Source organism: Cucurbita pepo, chromosome LG18 (genome assembly GCF_002806865.2).
Source record: "Cucurbita pepo subsp. pepo cultivar mu-cu-16 chromosome LG18, ASM280686v2, whole genome shotgun sequence".
Lineage (NCBI taxonomy): Eukaryota > Viridiplantae > Streptophyta > Magnoliopsida > Cucurbitales > Cucurbitaceae > Cucurbita > Cucurbita pepo.
Window position 1 is genome coordinate 3547693 of NC_036655.1, and position 19963 is coordinate 3567655.

The following is a 19963-nucleotide window of genomic DNA, read 5'->3' on the forward strand; positions in this document are numbered from 1 at the left end:
GGCTCTCTTTCTCTTGCTGCTCTCTCCGTGGATGAATGCATCCAATTTATAGCAAAGTTGCACTTAAATTGACACACAACTTTGGCTATGGTTGCTTTATTAAATACTGAATATATTTTCAACTAAAATGGTCAAATTTTTTAACTCTCCGACCATCTATTATTGTAGAACTATAAAATAAATCCATAGTACATGAATAATAGAGTCCTCATTAAAAACGAATAAAAAAATAGAACCGACAAAAACAACGAAATGATTCAAAATTAAGAGTGAAATATACAAATACAATATACTCTTTCAAAAAAACTTAGGAACGGTACTATCTTTCAATGAAACATACACAAAATACAGACAAATATTACTAGGCTTAAAACTTAGATTATGATCTATTTTTACCTATAACCTTATAACCTTGATGCACTGAACCGAAAACTTGAAAACATATTCATTAATAACGTTTTGAATGAAATTCTATTAGATGGTAAAAATTAAAAATTGCAACATTTTATTTAAATTTAAATTTATGAATGCAACTATTTATCCACGTTTAAAATGTAATATGTAATGTACATTTGAATTTGAGCCAAAATAAATGAAAGAGATAAAAGAATATATATATATATATATATATATATATATATATATGAGTGGCTACCATTGAACTGATATTGTGTGTTAGGGAGCTGTGTACCTTGTGACTGTATTTGTGTGTCCTTTTTTTATTTATTTATTGGTACAGCATTTAATAAAGCACATTTTCTAAATGGAGGGATTTTTTTTGTTTTTTTTTTTTTTTTTCTAACCATCCATGTCTAAGATTCAAAAAGTGATAGTGTCGGGGTCGGGGACAGGTATTGTTGTCTTTTCATAGTTGAGTTAGTAGCTTCTATCTCGTCTTTGACCTTTAATTTGGGTTCTTTTCTTTTAAAATATTTTTAACATTTTATTGGTTCAGCATATTTTTTAAATGGATGGATTTTTTTTTTTTAAGTCACACGTAAAATTCAAAATCTAAATAGAGTATTTCCCTAGGACATAATCACGTTACTCATTTTCCTTTCAGTTTCTTTGATTAAATTAAATTTGATAATATTTGTGTTGAGGACTAAATTAGAAATTAAAATATAATTTAAGAGTTTAAACTATATTTTAAAAAAAGAAATATGAGGAGAGATACATTTAATAATGACCATGTTAGAAAATTACAAATTAAATCAAGACATGTTTTAGTTAGGTTCTGATTTGAATCATACAATATACTTCAATAAATGATAAGATAAGGAATTACTACAAGAGGAATAAGATTCGGATTATCTTGTTGATCGAATATTTCAAGAAATACAACATACATGGCTTTATATATCCTCAAAATGAAACTGTTAGAAGCATTACAAGAGTTATTATTTAGTATGCATTACAAAAATTTCCTATTATAGAGCAAGAATGAATAATTAGACGAAAAACACTATTTAATTTTGGTATCAATCATAAAAGCCAGTTTACAAGTGGATCCGGTAAAATAAGATTCTTTGTATTAAATTCGTTTATTAGGAATCATTAAACATTTTTTTTTTTTTTTTGTTTTTTTTATAGCTATATTAGGAGTATAGTATAATTTATAGAAAAAATGGATAATAAATAGTAAAAAACAATTCCTTTTGAACACTAGACGTCTTTCACATCCAATTATAGTAATGAATAATCAATTCTAATTTTTTAATGGCTTCCAAGAAAGTGAAGTTCTATATCAAAAAAAGTAACATTCATACTTAGTGACCATAATTAACTATTATGTAATTGTAACCGTAAATAAAAAGTCTTAACAAAATACAATAACTCTAAATTACTCTAAATTGTAATCCACCCAAATTTATACCATGAAACTTCATTCTTCTTCAATGTGGCATGAATTGAAATATCTTTTGATAATTTCAACAATATTTTCTTCACATCTTCATTGAAGTATATTGTACGATTGATATCTCTTAGTTCATATCTGTCTTTTGAAAAAATTGAGAAGAAAGAAAAACGAAAAAACAAGAATTGTTAAGACATATGATTACCTTTTTAATTTGATATTTAAATTTTTAGTAGTTAAATGTTCATAAACTTTATGAGAAAAAAAAAAATCTCAGATAAGGAATCACTTCAAGAGAAAGTAAGATTCAGATTATCTTGTTCATATGAACATTTGTTTGAGATTCGAATCACTCAACAAATAAGATCGATACTGTAATAATAGTAATGATAATATGTATTTTTGTATTTATTTCGGGTTGTATTTGTTAGTAATAATAAGAATAATAATAATAATAAAATTTGTAAATAAGGAAATTAAAAAAAAAAAAAAAACAAAAACACGTCAAGCAGCTGTAATGGAGGAAAAAGGGGATTGGACGCGTGGGCTGTAGGTGTTGGGATGATGAAGGGTTTGCTAGTTGGTGTTGGAAGCAAGATAGGGAGTTGATTTGGATTTAAAACGAAGAGCAGCAGAGAAATGAAACCCAGAAAACATAGGAGGAAAAAAATTCTGAGATTTCGAGTTTGGTTTGCTTAAATTTGGTTGTCAATTCGAGCTGTAGAACCGTAATAAGGAGATTTATAAAGTTGTAGAAGAAGTCGGAATGAAATCCGAGCTATAAAGATGGAATATGGCTTCGGGACATAACGGGCATTAATAGGAAAGTTGAAAAATCACCGGAAATCAAAGGAAGAAGAAGAAGAAGCGCGTATGGTACACGCAAGGCGCGTGGGAGGCCGCGAGTGAGGGCACGACTGTGCACGGACCAAACGCGTGAAAAAACCACCCCGAACTTGTGCTGACGCGTGAGGGCGCGCGTGTGAAGCTATTTTGATTCCCGATTTGTCTCGTTCGACTTCTTTTGACCTGTTCTATCAAAATTGGTCTATACTTATCTTGAAAATGGTGAAAAATAGGTCCAATTTGAAGGAATTTAGTTGAAATAACCTATTAAACGTACATCCGAGGAAAAAAGGGATTCGAAACCAAGTAAGTAGCATATCGATCTTTGAATTAGTTCTTAACTTGTTTTACAACATGTGAGTATGATGTTTACCTGATTAAGAGCTTAGTATGTTAATACGTGCTGTGATGAAATTGATTGTCTAATTGTATATTGTGACTGCTTGCCTATGATGTAAGCATGTAATAAATGATTACTAAAATGTTCTATGTGTCGAACGTTATAAACGTATGAAAACATGCATCAGATGTGAGTATGCTAAGCATGTTAATGGAAAGGTTATGACTCAAAGATATGCGTATAGATTGTTGAGCCATGGCTTATTTATACGAGTATGATAGTCTACTAATTTCCGCGGAGTTCCAGACCAACGCACTGTGTGTTAAGTCAGAGAGAATGAGTACTCCTGACTGTTGGTATATGAGATATACAGACCGCCAGAGAAATTAGTAGACGAATCGTATTTGACCGAGAGCGAGTCTTACATACGAGTCCGAAAATTCTAGATAAGCATATTAAGAGAGAGTCAGTAACCTAAGCTGGAGGTAGCTGAGATACCTGATTAATTAACAGATGACTATGATACCTGATTAATGAACAAATGACCCTAGTAGTAAGAGAAACTAGGAGTGAATGGCGAATAAAACTTAAAAACATCTGGAAAGATTAGTTATGAACTCATGAAAGATAAGTTAGCTACTTATTCGGTAATCTAATTACTCATCAAAATTATTATAATTTTTCTTTCCAGATTTAGATGATGCAGGCCAACCGAGGACGAGACCAGCGAGCTAGAGACTATTGGGAATCCATGTTTGGGTCTGTTTATGTAATTATGTTTTCGTTGTTTAAGATTTATGTTGGTTAATAATGTTTTAAACAGAGCTGGTTTTTAAATATTTTACTTAATGTTATGAAAATATTTTAAAATTTATGATTGGTTGTCGGAATGTTATCGATGTCGATGGTAACTCCTGTTAATCGCGTTGTCGAGGAGCGGGTGTTATAGATACTGTCAAGCTTGAATGGTTCTAAACATGCAAACCGCAAATCAAATTAGTCTTTGGCTAAAAAAACACAAATGCTCTTTTTTCTACATTTTCCAATTCTACTTTACGAAAACAACATACATAGCATTGCCTCGAAATGAGAACTCTTATACTCTTTGACCATAATTAAATCACCATAAATCTAATTTTCGATTATCTATCATAAATCTGTAACCATCTAAGAATAAATGAAATCTCACTCGAAGTATTTGAAACCTTTGTTGCATAAATGAAGCTTGATTCTTTTTAATGTAGCATTAATATTATATGATTGAGTGTGATCCCACATTGGTTGGGGAGTAGAACAAACCACCGTTTATAAGAGTGTGAAAACCTTCCCCTAATAGACGCGTTTTAAAACCTTGAGGGGAAGCTCGAAAAGAAAAGCCCAAAAAGGACAATATCTCCTAGCGGTAGATCTGGGGTGGGTCGTTACATTGAGATTTCCCGATTCATATCATCCTCTGTCAAGCTCAAAGATGAAAATGCTACTAATCGACCTAACAATAAAATTATTCGTACATGGGCCCTTGCCTTTATTTAGTGGAACCTACTTTTGTAACTATTCATTGGGGTTTACTTTCTTTTATGAGTAAAATTGGATGCATGGCACTTATTCACACACGATTCACGCATACGAGTATGAACCCATTATGTGGGCTCGTATAGGTACTCCTAGGTCTAACTATGAGGTAGTGGAGCATGTATAATATCATACTTTACACGTTTATTGCAACATATCGGAGAAGTAATTTATGCTTGTGTGACATACAACATACATGAGGTCTCACATTAAAAATTTGGTTCAGTGTAATGATGCATATAGTATTTCCATACTTATCCTGTTTATGGATACCCTATAAGATGTGCTTAAATATTCGTGGTTTTTCATGCATGCTCATCATACCTGATATATTCTAGTATCTAAGAGTTACACATATAATCGTAACAATATAGCAAACATGAATTATTAGTACATGTATCACGAAAATTCACTAGAATATCAGAGTAGCAAATAGTACCGCACGGAGGGCGACATTTACCTGATATTTATGCTTCATTTGATTCATCCAACCTAGTCCACAACTATTCTAATTATAATGACCCTATTTTTCTATTAAAAATAATGCCTTAAAACATGCATGACATGCCTGTTCCGTGCGAAAACATACATTTAGAATATTTCATAAACGATGTCATAGACTTGAACGTTCATAATATAATCTTTAAAACAACTTAAAATAAAGTAAGAATAAAACAATGTATTGATTTAACCTAAGGACTAGAGACGATATGAATGCATCTATCCTAATTTCAGTCTTATAGTCGTCACCGCAATGTCATCATCCGTACAAATGTGTTTTACCTTTACCTGAAAAATGAGAGTAGCACGTAGCTTGCTTGAGTATTTTAAGAAATACTAAGTACCCCACTAAGTTATAACATCATGACATGGTTTTGGTCCCCACTTCTAGTCTCGGGAGAATAAACCATTTTAGTATTGATGCATCATGACTGTCGATTATTGAATTCATCCAAGCCGTTTCATAGAAACCTGACAGGAAACAAAGCAAAAAGATGTTCGATCACACAAATCTTTTCAATATTGTCGGCTTACCTTTGGTTAGTGGAGATGCCAATGATATGCCTCAATGCTAAAATGGTTTATTCTCGGCCAAGTTTTCCTCTCACAATGCTCCCCTCGTAATGATGTCATGACACTCGCAATTAAAACAGTAAACTACCGGGCGATACGTATCCTTTAAAGAGCTAATGATGATGTTAAATTCAATCGGTTTCTCCTCATCCCTCTCCATCTGAAGATCGTTAGCATGCAGCATCTTTGATCCGTGATTAAATTCAAATTTTAAATCTTTTTAGTAAGTGATTTTAAGTCCAAATAAAGTCGAATCTAAGACAACTACTAACATCACCTCAACCTCTCTCGAAAAATGTCAGAGCCGAACCTGAAGAGTTTTTTTTAGTTCAAGAACAAGTAAACTTGAAGGGACTCAAACTCGAACAATGTTCATCAAATTTGAGTAGTCAAAAGTGAAACGGATCCCTCCAAATTTCTAAATATTCTCTTGTATCTCGACTCTTTTCATGATCGTATCGATATTCTTCACCAAAAGATCAAAGGCGGGGTATTACTTAATCTTGAAGCTATAGAAAAAAAAAAAAAAAACCCTCATTTAAGTCTTTTCCTTGTGGCTACCATAAAAGATGAACACAGGGAATCCGTATCACTTGAAATACCCAAAACGCAGAAGAAGATTAGAAGAAAAAGATGGAAGCGAAGGTCAGCAAATTCTTCGGGTCGGTCTCCAATTTCTTTTCCGGCGGCGATCACATACCGTGGTGCGATCGCGATGTCATTGCCGTATGTTCATTTACTTTCTTCTTCTTTCTCTACTCATCTTTTAGTTGCTTGATTTATTTTCTTGTTTAGATTACGAGTTGTTTCTGAAATCAGGTTGCTGGGTTCTTAATGAACCATATTTGTAGTGTTTAAGTGAATTTTTGGTATGAATTCTTCGCGTTTGTACTACAAAACTGTGTTCTAATCGTTAGTGAAATTCTGTTAATTCTTCCAGCTTCCGTATAATCCGACGAATAATTTATGAAGTTATTCAATTTCGTTTTGTGGCTGTGCGGACTTTAAACTTGAAATTTCCCCCTTTCGAATCGTTTATCTGTGCCCTAATATTTCAAATTTTAACGAAAACTGATTCCTCCTTGTGTTTAGGGCTTGTGTTCTTGTTCTTAATCCGCAAGATTGAACATCGTTTACTGGATTTTAATCGTGGGATCCAATGATTCCCGCAGTTCTTTGCGGGTATTACTTAAATTATTGCTTTCACTAATCTTTGCCTTCATTTTCAGCATGTCATCCTTAATGGAACAATCAGTTTTACTTGGTTCTTTAGCTAAGACTATTGGAGACTCATTTGATCTTGTCCATGCGGGGGTAGTTTTAAGGCTAGATTTTTCTATCCCTGCATTTTTCTTCCTTCTTGATAGCTATCTCTTTTCTCTACAAGATGGCAGATGCAGGCATAATATTTGTTATAGTATGAGCAGTCTAACTCATATATCCATAGTCATTAAAGAAGGAAAGAAGAACAAAAAAGTTATCCTGAAAATTCTATGCCCGTTCGTAATCAGATTATAGAATTGTTTTGTGTTTTTGAGTTACAAAAACAGTTCTTTTTATGTAAAATACTTGTTTCTGGCAGAAAACAGGAAGTTGTTTTCACTTTTTGTCATGTTTTCTCTATTAGTTATTATATATTTATCAAGTTTAGCATGATTTGAATGTATATCATTGGAGCCGTAGTTTCTTGTGTTTCTCTATGGCTTTATCATATCTTGTGAGATCTCGTATCGGTTGGAGAAGGGAACAAAGCATTCCTTATATGGGTGTGGAAACCTCTTCCCAACAGACGTGTTTTAAAACTATGAGGCTGACGGCGATATGTAACGGGTCAAAGCGGACAATATGTGCTAGCGGTGGGCTTTGGCTGTTACAAATGGTATCAGAGCCAGATACCGGCGGTGTGCCAGCGACGACGTTGGGCCCCCAAGAGGGGTGGATTGTGAGATCTCACATCAGTTGGAGAGGGAAACGAAACATTCCTTATAAGGGCGTGGAAACCTCTCCCTATCAGACGTGTTTTATAACCGTAAGACTTACGGCGATACGTAACGGGCCAAAGCGGACAATATCTACTAGCGCGGTGGGCTCCGGCTTGGGCTGTTACATATCTTTCCCTCCATTGTATAGTTATGAAGTATAGATGTTCAAACTTTTTGTTGTGACTGCTTTATTTTGTTAATCTTTATTTGAATAATGCCATCTCTCTTATTATTCTTTGAATGACACCCCTTTTTAAGTTGATATGGTGATGCATTGCAGGGTTGCGAAAGAGAGGTTGCTGACGCCGAAAAGGGCTCATCTGATGAGCTGTTGAAGGAAAGCATCATGCGTTTATCTTGGTCACTTGTTCATTCGAGGCAACCCGAAGATGTACAACGCGGGATAGCAATGCTTGAAGGTGAAGTATTTCGAGGAATTGAACATCTTTGTTTCTTTTTATAAGCTTCGAGTTTCCAAAATGTGAGCCTTCAAAGTGCAAACGTTAACGTACAGTTAGCTAGTTACTCGTCTGATACTGTTCGTAAAACTTTCTCCCTTTTCTGTCATTTTTTTACTATGCAGCTGCGCTATCTGGTGATGATAGCCCATTGAAGATGAGAGAGAAGCTTTATCTTCTTTCTGTTGGGTATTTCAGAAGTGGTGACTACTCTAGGAGTAGGGATCTTGTAGAACAATGTCTAACGGTACGATCTCATCCGTGGCATGGATTTCTATGCATAATAATACCTGAGCTTAATACTCGAGCCTATAACTGTAATGCAAAAAGGCGTAAATTCGGTCTTTATACGAATCTGACCCCCTAGCAACTGCCCTTCTTTTCTGTATGAACCATGGATGATTGATTCTTAAAACTTTTGGAGTTCAACCATTTTGGTGTGTTTGATTCTCAGATTGCACCTGACTGGAGACAGGCAAGGACACTGAAGAAGTCGATCGAGGACAAGATCACCAAAGGTATCGATTTCTCCCACACTTCTCATCTTTCCTTATCCAAACGTAACCATAATTCCTCGAAAACTGAACATTTTCATTCGTTATGACTATTGCTTGGAATGTAGATGGTGTGATCGGCATCGGCATTGCAGCAACTGCTGTTGGACTGATTGCTGGTGGCATTGCTGCTGCTGTTTCCAGGAAGAAGTGAGCCAATTACTTGCTTTGAACATTAGAGATCACAGTCTGATTAAATCCTGTTTTAGAATTACTATACTTGAAAGAACTTTGATGTATGATGCTGTTTAGCTATTACTAAGATTTGTTCTGTGATTCTGTTGTATTTTACCTATTTCAATTTGTAAAAACATGATGTTATGAACCTTTTCCTGCGTTGGTAGTTACTTAAGATTATACACATTCTTTCAGCAAATTAGCAAATTTTTAATATGGTTCGATTTTAATATTGTCCTCTTTGGACTTTCTTTTTTCGAGCTTCCCCTCAAGGTTTTTAGAACATATCTACTAGGGAGATATTTTCACACTCTTATAAGGAATGCTTTGTTCTCCTCTCCAACCGATATTAAAAATCTTTTTCTTTGAAAATTGGCTAATGACGATTTGATTACGATAATTGAATTTAAGGAAGAAAAAGATCAAGAAAGGATGAGACTCCGACATGTCAGGTCTGGGGCATCACTTTCACAAAAACCTAAAGATCCTCCCACCTATCAGCCCCTTGTGATCTTCTCAAAGATCATTATGAGCTCTCTCCTTATCGATAAAGCAACTTCGACACTAATTAGTATAAGATATACCAATAGGCATAATTTTTAAAAATAGAAAACTAAAAACAGACCCATTTACAGATGAATCTAAACAAATAACTTCACTCAATAATTATATGTTGGAATAAATGCAAATAATAAAGATTTAGAATAAACTAGAGAGAGGAGAAGATGCTCTTAGAATTTATACAGCAACTGATTTCATCAATAAAAAGCAAGTAGCAGTATTTGTATTTACATTTCTCATAACCCTCACACAACCATGCAGGGGAAGAATGGAAAAAGGAGAACACTAAACCTTAAACACAGAAGAAATCATCAAATCCATCTAATTTTCCTTCTAATTCTCTACTAATTCTTGTCCCTTTCTTAAAACCCCTATCGTCATAGTACTTCCAATCTAAATCTTAATGGTCAATATGATCCAGTTAAGTAGAGAGCTTCGAAATTGAACAAACCTTTTGTTTCCATGTACAAAATGATTTGGTTTCTGTGGCTGTTTGCATATAAGTCAATGAGTCAACTCTTCACCTCCAATGCCTATACTAGACTTATCCATGGCACGTACGTTATATCGTTCGTAAACTCGTGCACGGTTCTCTGCCCACCATTGCTCTGCTTGCTTCTCCGTAAATCGCTTCCGACTGCATTGAACCAATAATGTAAAGTTCAGAGAAAGTTTTGCATGGAGAAAAGATTATAAAGTAGTAGACTGCTTGCATAAAAAACGAAATCATAAGAAATGAAAAGGAAAATTTGTTGGTAAACCATTTCTCTTCAAAAAAAAAATTTATTTTTCTTTCTAGTCTAATGAGATATACTTGAATCATGGATACCTGCAGGCATTAGTTTATGGAAACCGGGTATAGAATTGGCTAAAACATGCTTACCTGAAACGAACTCGCTTAAGATCCTTGACACCTCCTGATTGTGAGGTGAGTGTAATATATACACCCGGCTCGTCTTGCTCGACCCATTCTGCTTCTTGGCGAGATTCAGTTTCTTTAATTCTATTTCCATTCCTTGCTGAATCCAATAGACTCGATTTACTTTGAGTTGAAGACTGGTTATTTGCAGTGCCTGATCCATTAGAAAGCAACTGGACACATGAACCGTTTGAGTCTGTTTCCAAGGATGTTGCTTGACCACTTAATTGGTCCATAGAGGTGTTGATCAAATGATTGAAGGTTGAACCGAAGCTGAAAGAGGCAGGAGTTGATTTCATGTTACGGGCAGCTCCAACTGGCAGCCTTTCAGCCATTTCCTTCAGCTGTTCACCACCCGATTGATAAAAATTTAGTGTTTACTGAAAATTTTCCATTGAATTCTCGTATAACATTAAGGGTAAGACTGAAATGCATCATGTATCTTGAAAACAAATGCTTTGTTGGAATAAAACACACAACACAGGCAAGATAACTCGGATTTTTTAAAGATCGATGAATTAAACTTCCACAAAACGAACTGAAAAAATGACAAATGAAAATAGATGGAACAGAACAAAAAAAACAAGCTCGACATCTTGGAGTTTTTTTAACTAACAATTAAGAAATACAGTTCCTGCACTTTAGCCTCATGGTTATTAGAAACGGAAACCATGAAGTATTAGAATAGCTCATAATAAACCAACTTACTTGCGCAGTTAGTGACTTGATCACTTCTTTGGCTGCATTGCATCTTGCAGCCTCCTCACTTGCAATTGATATTGCTTCCTTCAACTGTTTACTTGTTCTTTCTAGCTCAACTTCTTGAAGTTGTGCCTTGCGTGTAAGGCTTTCAACCTGAGACAATATTCGGTTGAGCAAAGTTGTTCTCCAACATGATATTATTTAGTCTATAGAAGAGGGATAAACCTAATAGTGTCACCTAACATGCCAAAGACAAACGCTATCAGAAGATTACAGGCAACTCCTCCATTGTAACCCATTCATACATAAATTTGTATTATAAAGGAAACACCTTGATTAGAGAAATGAACAATAATAATAAGGAAACACCATGTGAATAAATTTGGGATTTTCTTCTGTTAAATGATAATAACAACGTCATTGCAGTCTTGATTAATCAAATCACATAAATGCCAATAAGGGTCTAAAAGCAGAAAACAATGTGTTAAATTACAATTTTGATCCCTATGATTAGGAGAAAGTTAGAATTTAGTACCTATGAAACGATGGACTAAATTTGTAATTCAACCAAAAAGATGAAAGAAGTTACCTGAGCCCTTAATCTAATAACCTCCTGGCTAAGTCTGTTGTTCGTGCTTTTAGCATCGTTCACAGCAATCCTTGGAGAGGTAAGCCCTCCAAGAGTAGGAGTAGGAGTAGTTGAACGCGGAGGGCTGGGACGCCTAGATATTGGAGATGTAGCTCGAGAAACAATTCTTGATCCAGGAAGAGATGCAGCAAAGAACTTCTTTGAAGTTCCAAAGACGGGGTTAAAAGATTTAGAGATATTAAGAGCTCCCCGCTGGGAACCTCCACTAGGAATTGGCGAGACCCTACTGCTGCTAAATTCCAGTTTCTTGTTTTTCTTTGAAGATTGACTTCCCACTTGCTTAAATGATTCGACTGAAGCAAGCCTAGCAAGTTGAGCCTGTGATTTCACGTGCAACTTATCATTTTTATTCACAAGTTCAGTCGATCCATGATTAATGCTTCCTCTTCTGCTCAGTGAAGATTGAGAAGAAGCGCCCATTTCAATAAAAAAATTTAGCTTATGATAGCAATTATCACAAACACGATAAGCTTTGTTGGGGTTTGGTGCCATTGAAGCCTTTAGAGACTTCTTACTGCTGCAAGAATGACAAAACACAAGACCACAGTTATAACAGTTGTGGCGTTTCCGTTTGAAGTTAAATGGTAGGCGACAACCAGAACACATGGATTGATCAACACCTGAAACCCACTTATGAAGGCAAATAGCTGCGGTAAAATTGGTACCACAAGCAATACTTTTAACTTGCTTATCTTTAAGAGCCTCAACTAATGTCGGAGTATTTCTATCCTCGGTGCTGCCGTGACCTAAACGGCCATTCGCCCCCTTGCCCCATGTGAAAACCTCAGTTCTAGAAGTCAAAACAGCAACATGGTATGCACCACAAGCCAGCTCCTCCACAAAGCTTTTCGAGAGTTTTCCTTCAACTCGTACTGGGAGCTTTCCATCTGCCTGAGGATTCCCTAGCTGACCATAAACAGGGCTTCCCATAGTGTACACATGGCCAGAGTTTGTAAGTGCAACAGTTAAACTATGTCCACAAGCGACTTGACAAAAGTTCGGTTCAACAAGGGCCGCAACACAAGTAGGCACAAGCCTTGCCTCTTTGTCACCATGCCCAAGCCGACCTTTATCTCCATCTCCCCAAGTAAACAGCTTCACTGAAGAGTTGTTATGCGAACCTGGATTTCCAACCATAACTTCTACAATTGCAGCTGTATGCCAAACACCACAAGCAACTCGGACAGTACGTAGACCTTTGAGAGATTCCACTTCTCTAGGTATTGAAATACTTCCTCGATCTCCATGACCAAGAACACCGAATGTGCCATCACCAAAAGTAAATAATTTTCCAGCAGATGTCACCAGTGTTGTATGCCAAGGTCCACAAGAGATAGATGATACATGTAGGCCCTGTAAGGGCCCAGTTACTCGTTTTGGAACCCAGTGGCTTACTTCTTTTCCATGCCCAAGAAGGCCAGAATTATAGGTGCCATCACCCCATGTATACAGATCACCAGAAAGTGTTACAGCACATGTATGATATTCACCACAAGCTACTAGCTCAATGTTTAAATTACTGAGGGCGTCAATAAGCTTTGGATGAGGAGCATCAGAATCTCCTCCATGCCCAAGCCTGCCTCCGTATTCCTCGCCCCAGGAGAAAACTTCACCTTGCTTGGTTACCAAGGCAGCATGACGGTTACCACAGGCAATGTTTTGCACATCAAGTACTACAACAGACTCCAAGGCTTTTGGCAGCAAAGAATCCATTTTGCTATCAAAAGAACTTCCAACTCGACAAGTTCCACCACCAAGGACACCTTCACCAGTTCCTTCCCCCCAAATAAAAACATCCCCCAAGGCATCACAATCATCATGTCCTGAACCTTGGCTTGATGAGCTGACAGCACTAGATAGACTAACCCTAAAAGCATCCATCGGAACTGCTTTCATGTGGCCATGCATGCTATCTGAGCCTCCAGATGATAAAGAATGAACTGAACCACTTGCAGAATCTGAGTGGAAGAAACCTTTAGGAGGAATATTGTACAACATTACATCTGATAATGCCTTATCCAGACCATATTTTGGAGGACTTCCATAAGGACTGTGAAGTCTAATCTGCTCTCCAGCTTCCTGAAAATTTATGTAATGATAGATTGATTTAATTTGATTTGAAAATTCTGAGAAGTGGAATACTAAAGAAATATATACCTTTTGCACGCTGTCATTGCTGCTAAATGGTGAATGCAGGGGAGAACTTCTTTGTGTAAATGTTCTAGGACTGTTTATTTCAGACAGCATCCCATCACTCCGTGATTCAGTTCTCCACTTTCGATTATGGATACGTGAAATTAATGCTTTTAAGCCACTAAACCAGACCTCAGTTTCATCTTTATCCTTGCATATCTAGTACATTATACATAAGAACACAATAGAGTTACTCATGTACCAAATAGCTCTTACAGAACACCAAAGAGCATCAAAAGAAGAAAAAGTTCAGTACTAGTGTAAATAAGTGAAAGAATCGCTCACCAAATCAAGCGATCTATCATTATATATTAGAGAAAATGATTGACATTCCTTCTCCGGCCGTGGATATCTTTGAAAGATAGGCTGAAAAATTAGAACCACAATTAATTAGTGCATGTCAGGAACACAGCTTATTGCTTACCCCATAGAAATCTTCAAATTTATTTTGGACCTAAACAAGGATATTGACTAAGTATGAGAAAAATATCATCATGTTATGCATTCCAAATGGACAAAAATTTTGTAATTTCTTTCGAATGCTTTTGTAGTTTCTTTCCTTTTAATGAAATGGTTTCTTATCTAAGAAAATAAAAAAGTAAATATAAAAGGAAAAGAATGATATGAAAATGACAATCCATTAGCATTGTGAACTTTTAACTATAAAATTGAAACTGAAAAGTTGTCACTACAAGCAACTCTTACAATATCCAAATAATAAAATTCAAAAAGATAATTGGGTTCTAACGCTATCTTACCTTCTTCACTCACATACAATAACATAAACGTTTAGTATTGGACCGTTAAGCAATATCATGAGAAACATCCGCAAATAATAATTATTTGATTTGGAGACCAGCAAATTATTATTATTTTGAATTGGATACTCGCAAATAATAGTTAATTTGAATTGCATACTTGCAACAAATAATTATTTTGAATTGGAGACTTACAGTCCGTTGCCCAGAAATAATTCTAGAGACGTGGCTTAGCTTCAGGTGCTTCTCCTCTTTCCCCGAGAACCATATCAAAATAGACTCATCCTGAACCCATAAAGATATTACTCAGAATCTTTGCAATGGGGGTGCTAGAGAAATTCAGGGACAAGCTGAATAATGGCTAATTCAATATCCACCGATTAAAACAACCACCACACAAAGAAAAGAGATTACAATTACATGCCTTCTGGCATAGAATTATATGAATAAGCATACATACTTATGAAAGGTAGTAATGCATGAAGGTAGATATTGTATGTAAAAGTAGGAAATAGTTCATTTCTTCCTTTTTTTTTTTTTTTTTTTTTTTTTTTTTTTTTTTTTTNTTTCCTTACCTCTTGAGGCCTTTTCTTATCATTTGTGAATGAACGTAACAAATTCCACACACATATATTAAAAAAAGAAAATTTTCAATTAAGTAAAATAAGACCTAGAGAGTAATTAAAAATAAAAAAAAAAATAAATAAATAAAAATAGAAAAAAAAACTTCATCAACAACACCCGCCCGAAGAGAAACATAGAACCTAACGAGGAACCAAACATCACTCGAGTCTTTGTCAAGCCTCTAAAGATCCTATTGTTCCTCATTCCCTTAAAGATTTAGTGCATGAACACCTGATTGCCACAAAAAAAGACTTGCTCTCTTGAAAGTGTAAATGGAGAAAAAGTCGAACGCTTCAAAAAAACACAAAAACATCCTAAAAAAGTCATAACTCCAAAGGATATGATCAAGATCATCATCCACCCTCCAACAAAGAATGCAACAAAATGATCAGGTCAAAGCAGGCATCTTTCTCAATAACTAATCCAAAGTGTTAACTCTTCCGTGAATGACTTGCTAAACGAATAATGTAACCTTCTTTGAAAATTTCACCATTCACGAAGAAGAAAAACATACTCAAAAGAGGGAAAGATTCACCAGAACGTGCAAGAACCAACTACAACAAAAACCCTCAACAAGGTTAGAACTCCAAAAACGAATAAGAGAGCCATAACATCCATCATTTCCTACCGACAATGGACCACGAAATCCCAACATAAAAACGGAGAGCTCCTAGAAAGATAACATACATCTGCCACTAAATGATTTCTCATAAAGGAGAAATGATAGGAACATGTAAACGTAAAGCAAAGAGCTCTTTCCTATAACTACTTATCCAGGAACTTAGCTATGATATTATGCACACTCGTAACAAGACTGATGGGCCTAAACTCCTTAACCCTATTTATAGACTTCAATAAATATAATCTGTAAGATACAGACTTGGCAACGCCAACTCAATATATTGGTCATTAGTGCCTTTGTAATGCCAAGTTCACGATTGGGTTGTATTAAATGCACTCTTTTCGCTCATTTGTTTCTCCTAAATATGAAGAAACAAAGGATAGTTATAACGAGATCAAATCAACTCTGATTGCACAACAAATTATCATATCATGGTTACATCCATCAAATAGGTAGAAAATACACCGGAAGAAAAACCCAAAGGTTTACTACTAATCATAAGCAATAAAAGATCATACAAATAGAAGTAGTTGAAGAGTTATGCACTTAAACAATAAGCTCTTGCACGCTTTTGTATTCCTTTTTCATCTGGAAAAACAAGACTGTACTCACATTGGAAAGGCGGAAAGGACAAAATTTTGGCTTCCCTCTTCTTCCATACTTGAGCAAGTAGGCTCCTTTCTTCAAAGCAGTAATGGCCTTTAAGAATAATAAAGAGGCAAAAATACTGTCTCAGCATCATTACCAAATTAACTTTTGAGTTAAAATATTAACATAAAGCATGGAGAATCTATCATAAAATTCTTGTGTGCTCGTGCATATATAAACTTTACGAAAGGTAAACCAGAGTTAGATTAACCAAGCATAGAAACAAACTCTTGGAATAATATGGAAAATCTATTTTTTAAAAGGAAACAACACTTCTCATTAGATCAGGAAGCTTTGACCTTGATAAGCTTGAAGCCATCTGACCATGAATAAAATCTATCCTAAAAAATTCTTTGGTTATGCTCTAGCCAAGTGTCTGAGAGAATAGCTTTAGAAGCATTTATCCAAAGAAGCTCGACCTTGGTTCAAACCAACTTGATAGCGACTCATGAGATTCTCCCTCTCTAAGTTTCAGCACCGTCTATCCTCTCTGCAGAGGCACTGGAGGGCTGTAAAAGGGAGGATAAGGTGGCCCAATCTGCAATTTCACCCATGAGGTTTCTTCTCAAGTGGAAATTCCAAGATTCAGCGTGAATGTTCCATGAGTTGACAATGGTGGCTTCTTTTCTAAGCGAGAGGCATAATCAGGGATATTGAAGGCTTGTACTACCCAGCCACACATCCTTCCAAAAGAAAGTACCATTACCCACCTTGGTAGATATATGAGCATAAACAACATGTTTCACCCTATCGATGGATTTCCAGGTGTATTAGAAAATCAAAGATTAGAGGTGCGGATCTTAATTTAACCCACATGGAAGTTTCAATAATACTATACTCCACCCTTTTCCCTACAATCAACTAAGATGATCTTCCCTAAAGTATCAAGACTGAGGGCTTATGACACTCCAAACCAATGAAGCCTGATTATCCTTTTCTCTTCCATGTAAAGTTCCCTTTGTTGTAAGTTGTCACGAAGAATAGGTTCATGCATCTCCTATACATGTATTGGCATTTGTTCAGTTCATAACTCTCATTTATTTGATTCATCTCTCATTTATTTGGTTCATAACCCTTTTGGTTCATAACTCTCATTTATTTGGTACATCTCTCATTATTTGGTTCATTTTGATACATGAATTATCTTGATTCATGTATGACATTAATGCTTCTATGCCTATATAAAGGGTTGTTTAGGATGGTTGAGATGTATTGAATTTGAGTGTCATTTTGTATTCGTTGAGTGACATTTGGGAGGAACTTTGTTGAGAGACTTTGTCGTGTGAGAATGTGAAATATACACTTTGTAAACACTTTGATTATTGAGATTGGTTGCTACCCGTGGATGTAGGAGAATTTCATCTCTCCGAACCATGTAAATCTTTGTGTCTCTTTGTTTAATTTCTGTTTGTGAGTGTGTGAGTGGGATCGATCTTGCTTCCACTTCCGTTACAACACCCTTAGTATGTCTACTTTATACCATTGCCACTGGCTAGTGCTGTCAGTGTGTTCAACATTCTCTCTCATAATACCTACTTTTATTTTTAAGAGAGACGAAAAATATTCATCGAGGGGAAAAGGACCCCAAGCTAAAGTATTACAAAAAAATCTTCCACTAGCCCAAAAGAATGCAAAGACTAAAAAATATTTTGGGATAAATCTCAACCGCCTACTTTTTGTAATATTAGCAACTCTCTTCGTTCAAAAATATGTGGGGATGGGAATTTGAACCTCTAATCTTCTGGTCGAAAATGTAATCTTAACCAATGAGGTATGTTCGAGTTGGGTCGAAAATGTAATCTTAACCAATGAGGTATGTTCGAGTTGGGTTTGTAATGTTAGCAATTAACAAAATTACAAAAGTTTAGGACACCCAATTCTTGTGCTTCTTAGATATATAAATGCACACCAAACGAAATCCCTTTATCACGTTGTGATGCAAAAGTATCACTTAACTGAACTAGAGAAAGAGATGAAAGAAGAGAGCAGAGGTAACAAAAGGCAGCAACATGAGGTAAAATCAAAATTGTTTTCACAACGGCCCAAGCCCACCGCTAGCAAATACTGTCCTCTATGAGTTTTCCCTTTCGTGCTTCCCTTTAAGGTTTTTAAAACGCGTCTACTAGGGAGAGGTTTCCACACCCTTATAAAGAATGTTTCGTTCTCCTCCCCAACCGATGTTGGATCTCACAATCCACCCCTTCGGGGCCAGCATCCTCACTAGCACTCATTCCATTCTCCAATCAATATGGAACCCCCCTAATCCACCCTCCTTCGAGTCCCCCAGCATCCTTACTGGCACACCGCTCGTGCCCACCCCCCTTCGAGGTTTAGTCTTCTCGCTAGTACATCGTCCAGTGTCTGGCTCTGATACCATTTGTAACGACTCAAGCCCACCGCTAGCAGATTTTGTCCTCTTTTGGGTTTCCCTTACGGGCTTCCCCTCAAGGTTTTTAAAACGCATCTGCTAGGGAAAGGTTTCCACACCCTTACAAAGAATGCTTCGTTCTCCCCTCCCTAACCGACATGGGATCTCACAACCATGGACATAGGATAACCAAGGGAACCAAAGGTTGACGATTCAACCAAGAGCAAAAATAGGCATAAAATATAAGCTCAACATCACAATTTAAGCAACAAAACAAAAAGATAGGCATTTTCCTGAATCTCGAATAGCTGAATTACACAGATAACTACGTCGAAACATAACAAAAAGGATTGAAGATGTGAAAAAAGCACCTGTTCAACATCTCTCTCGACAGCCCCAGTCCTACTAAGATCCTGAGCCGTCCTCTCCATCCCGGACGAGAAAACGCCGCCTCGTTGCCAATTACAATACCTCCGCCATAATCACCAACAACTCATCCATTTTCAAAGAGAAAACCTTCCATTCATGAACCCGTTCAGACACTGATCACTCTCCGACAAAGCCTCTCAAATCCACAACCTCAGACAAAACCTAAAACTCCATCAATCAATCAATCAATCATCACAACAACCACTCCGTCAGTCCGCGCACAGTTCGTCCAGCAAGAGAAAATAACTAATACCACAAGCTCTCAACAAAGCAAGCTCTAATCGCTCAAGCAAGAACGGAAACTACCAAAGTGAAGACTGTCGAGGCATGCACCCACCTAGACTCCAAAAACCACCAGATTCCTTTTCTTTAATCCATCTGCAAACCCCAATTGATCGAAAAAATGCGGCAAAACTTCAAGCAATCAGATGGTGAAGACATCTTGAAGCTCGGAAATGCTTGTGAGGTAGATAACACGAAGCAATGTGGGGGAAACGAGGAAACGAAACAGATGATCGAACTCCAATTCCATGGAAGCAAAGGTAAAGCAGAAATGGTGGCTGGAGAGAAAGCTGAGATAGAGAGGGTGATTGGGGGCAAAATGGGAAACAGCTGAGCTTTCACTCATA

General features: G+C 36.3%; 2 protein-coding genes across 2 annotated transcripts; one reads left to right on the plus strand and one right to left on the minus strand.

The window, feature by feature from the left end:
* The first annotated feature begins 6254 nt into the window (after window positions 1-6254).
* Window positions 6255-9060, plus strand: LOC111779650 (mitochondrial fission 1 protein A-like). Its single transcript, XM_023659745.1, has 5 exons — window positions 6255-6416; window positions 7953-8091; window positions 8256-8377; window positions 8585-8648; window positions 8753-9060. Exons 1-5 carry the CDS (start codon window positions 6324-6326, stop codon window positions 8836-8838), a joined length of 504 nt encoding a protein of 167 aa, XP_023515513.1. The 5' UTR covers window positions 6255-6323; the 3' UTR covers window positions 8839-9060.
* A 517-nt stretch (window positions 9061-9577) lies between these two features.
* Window positions 9578-19963, minus strand: LOC111779991 (PH, RCC1 and FYVE domains-containing protein 1-like). Its single transcript, XM_023660219.1, has 9 exons — window positions 19277-19963; window positions 16502-16588; window positions 14839-14928; window positions 14171-14251; window positions 13850-14044; window positions 11633-13771; window positions 11050-11196; window positions 10306-10685; window positions 9578-10059 (listed from the first exon to the last, which is right to left on the minus strand). Exons 1-9 carry the CDS (start codon window positions 19334-19336, stop codon window positions 9927-9929), a joined length of 3312 nt encoding a protein of 1103 aa, XP_023515987.1. The 5' UTR covers window positions 19337-19963; the 3' UTR covers window positions 9578-9926.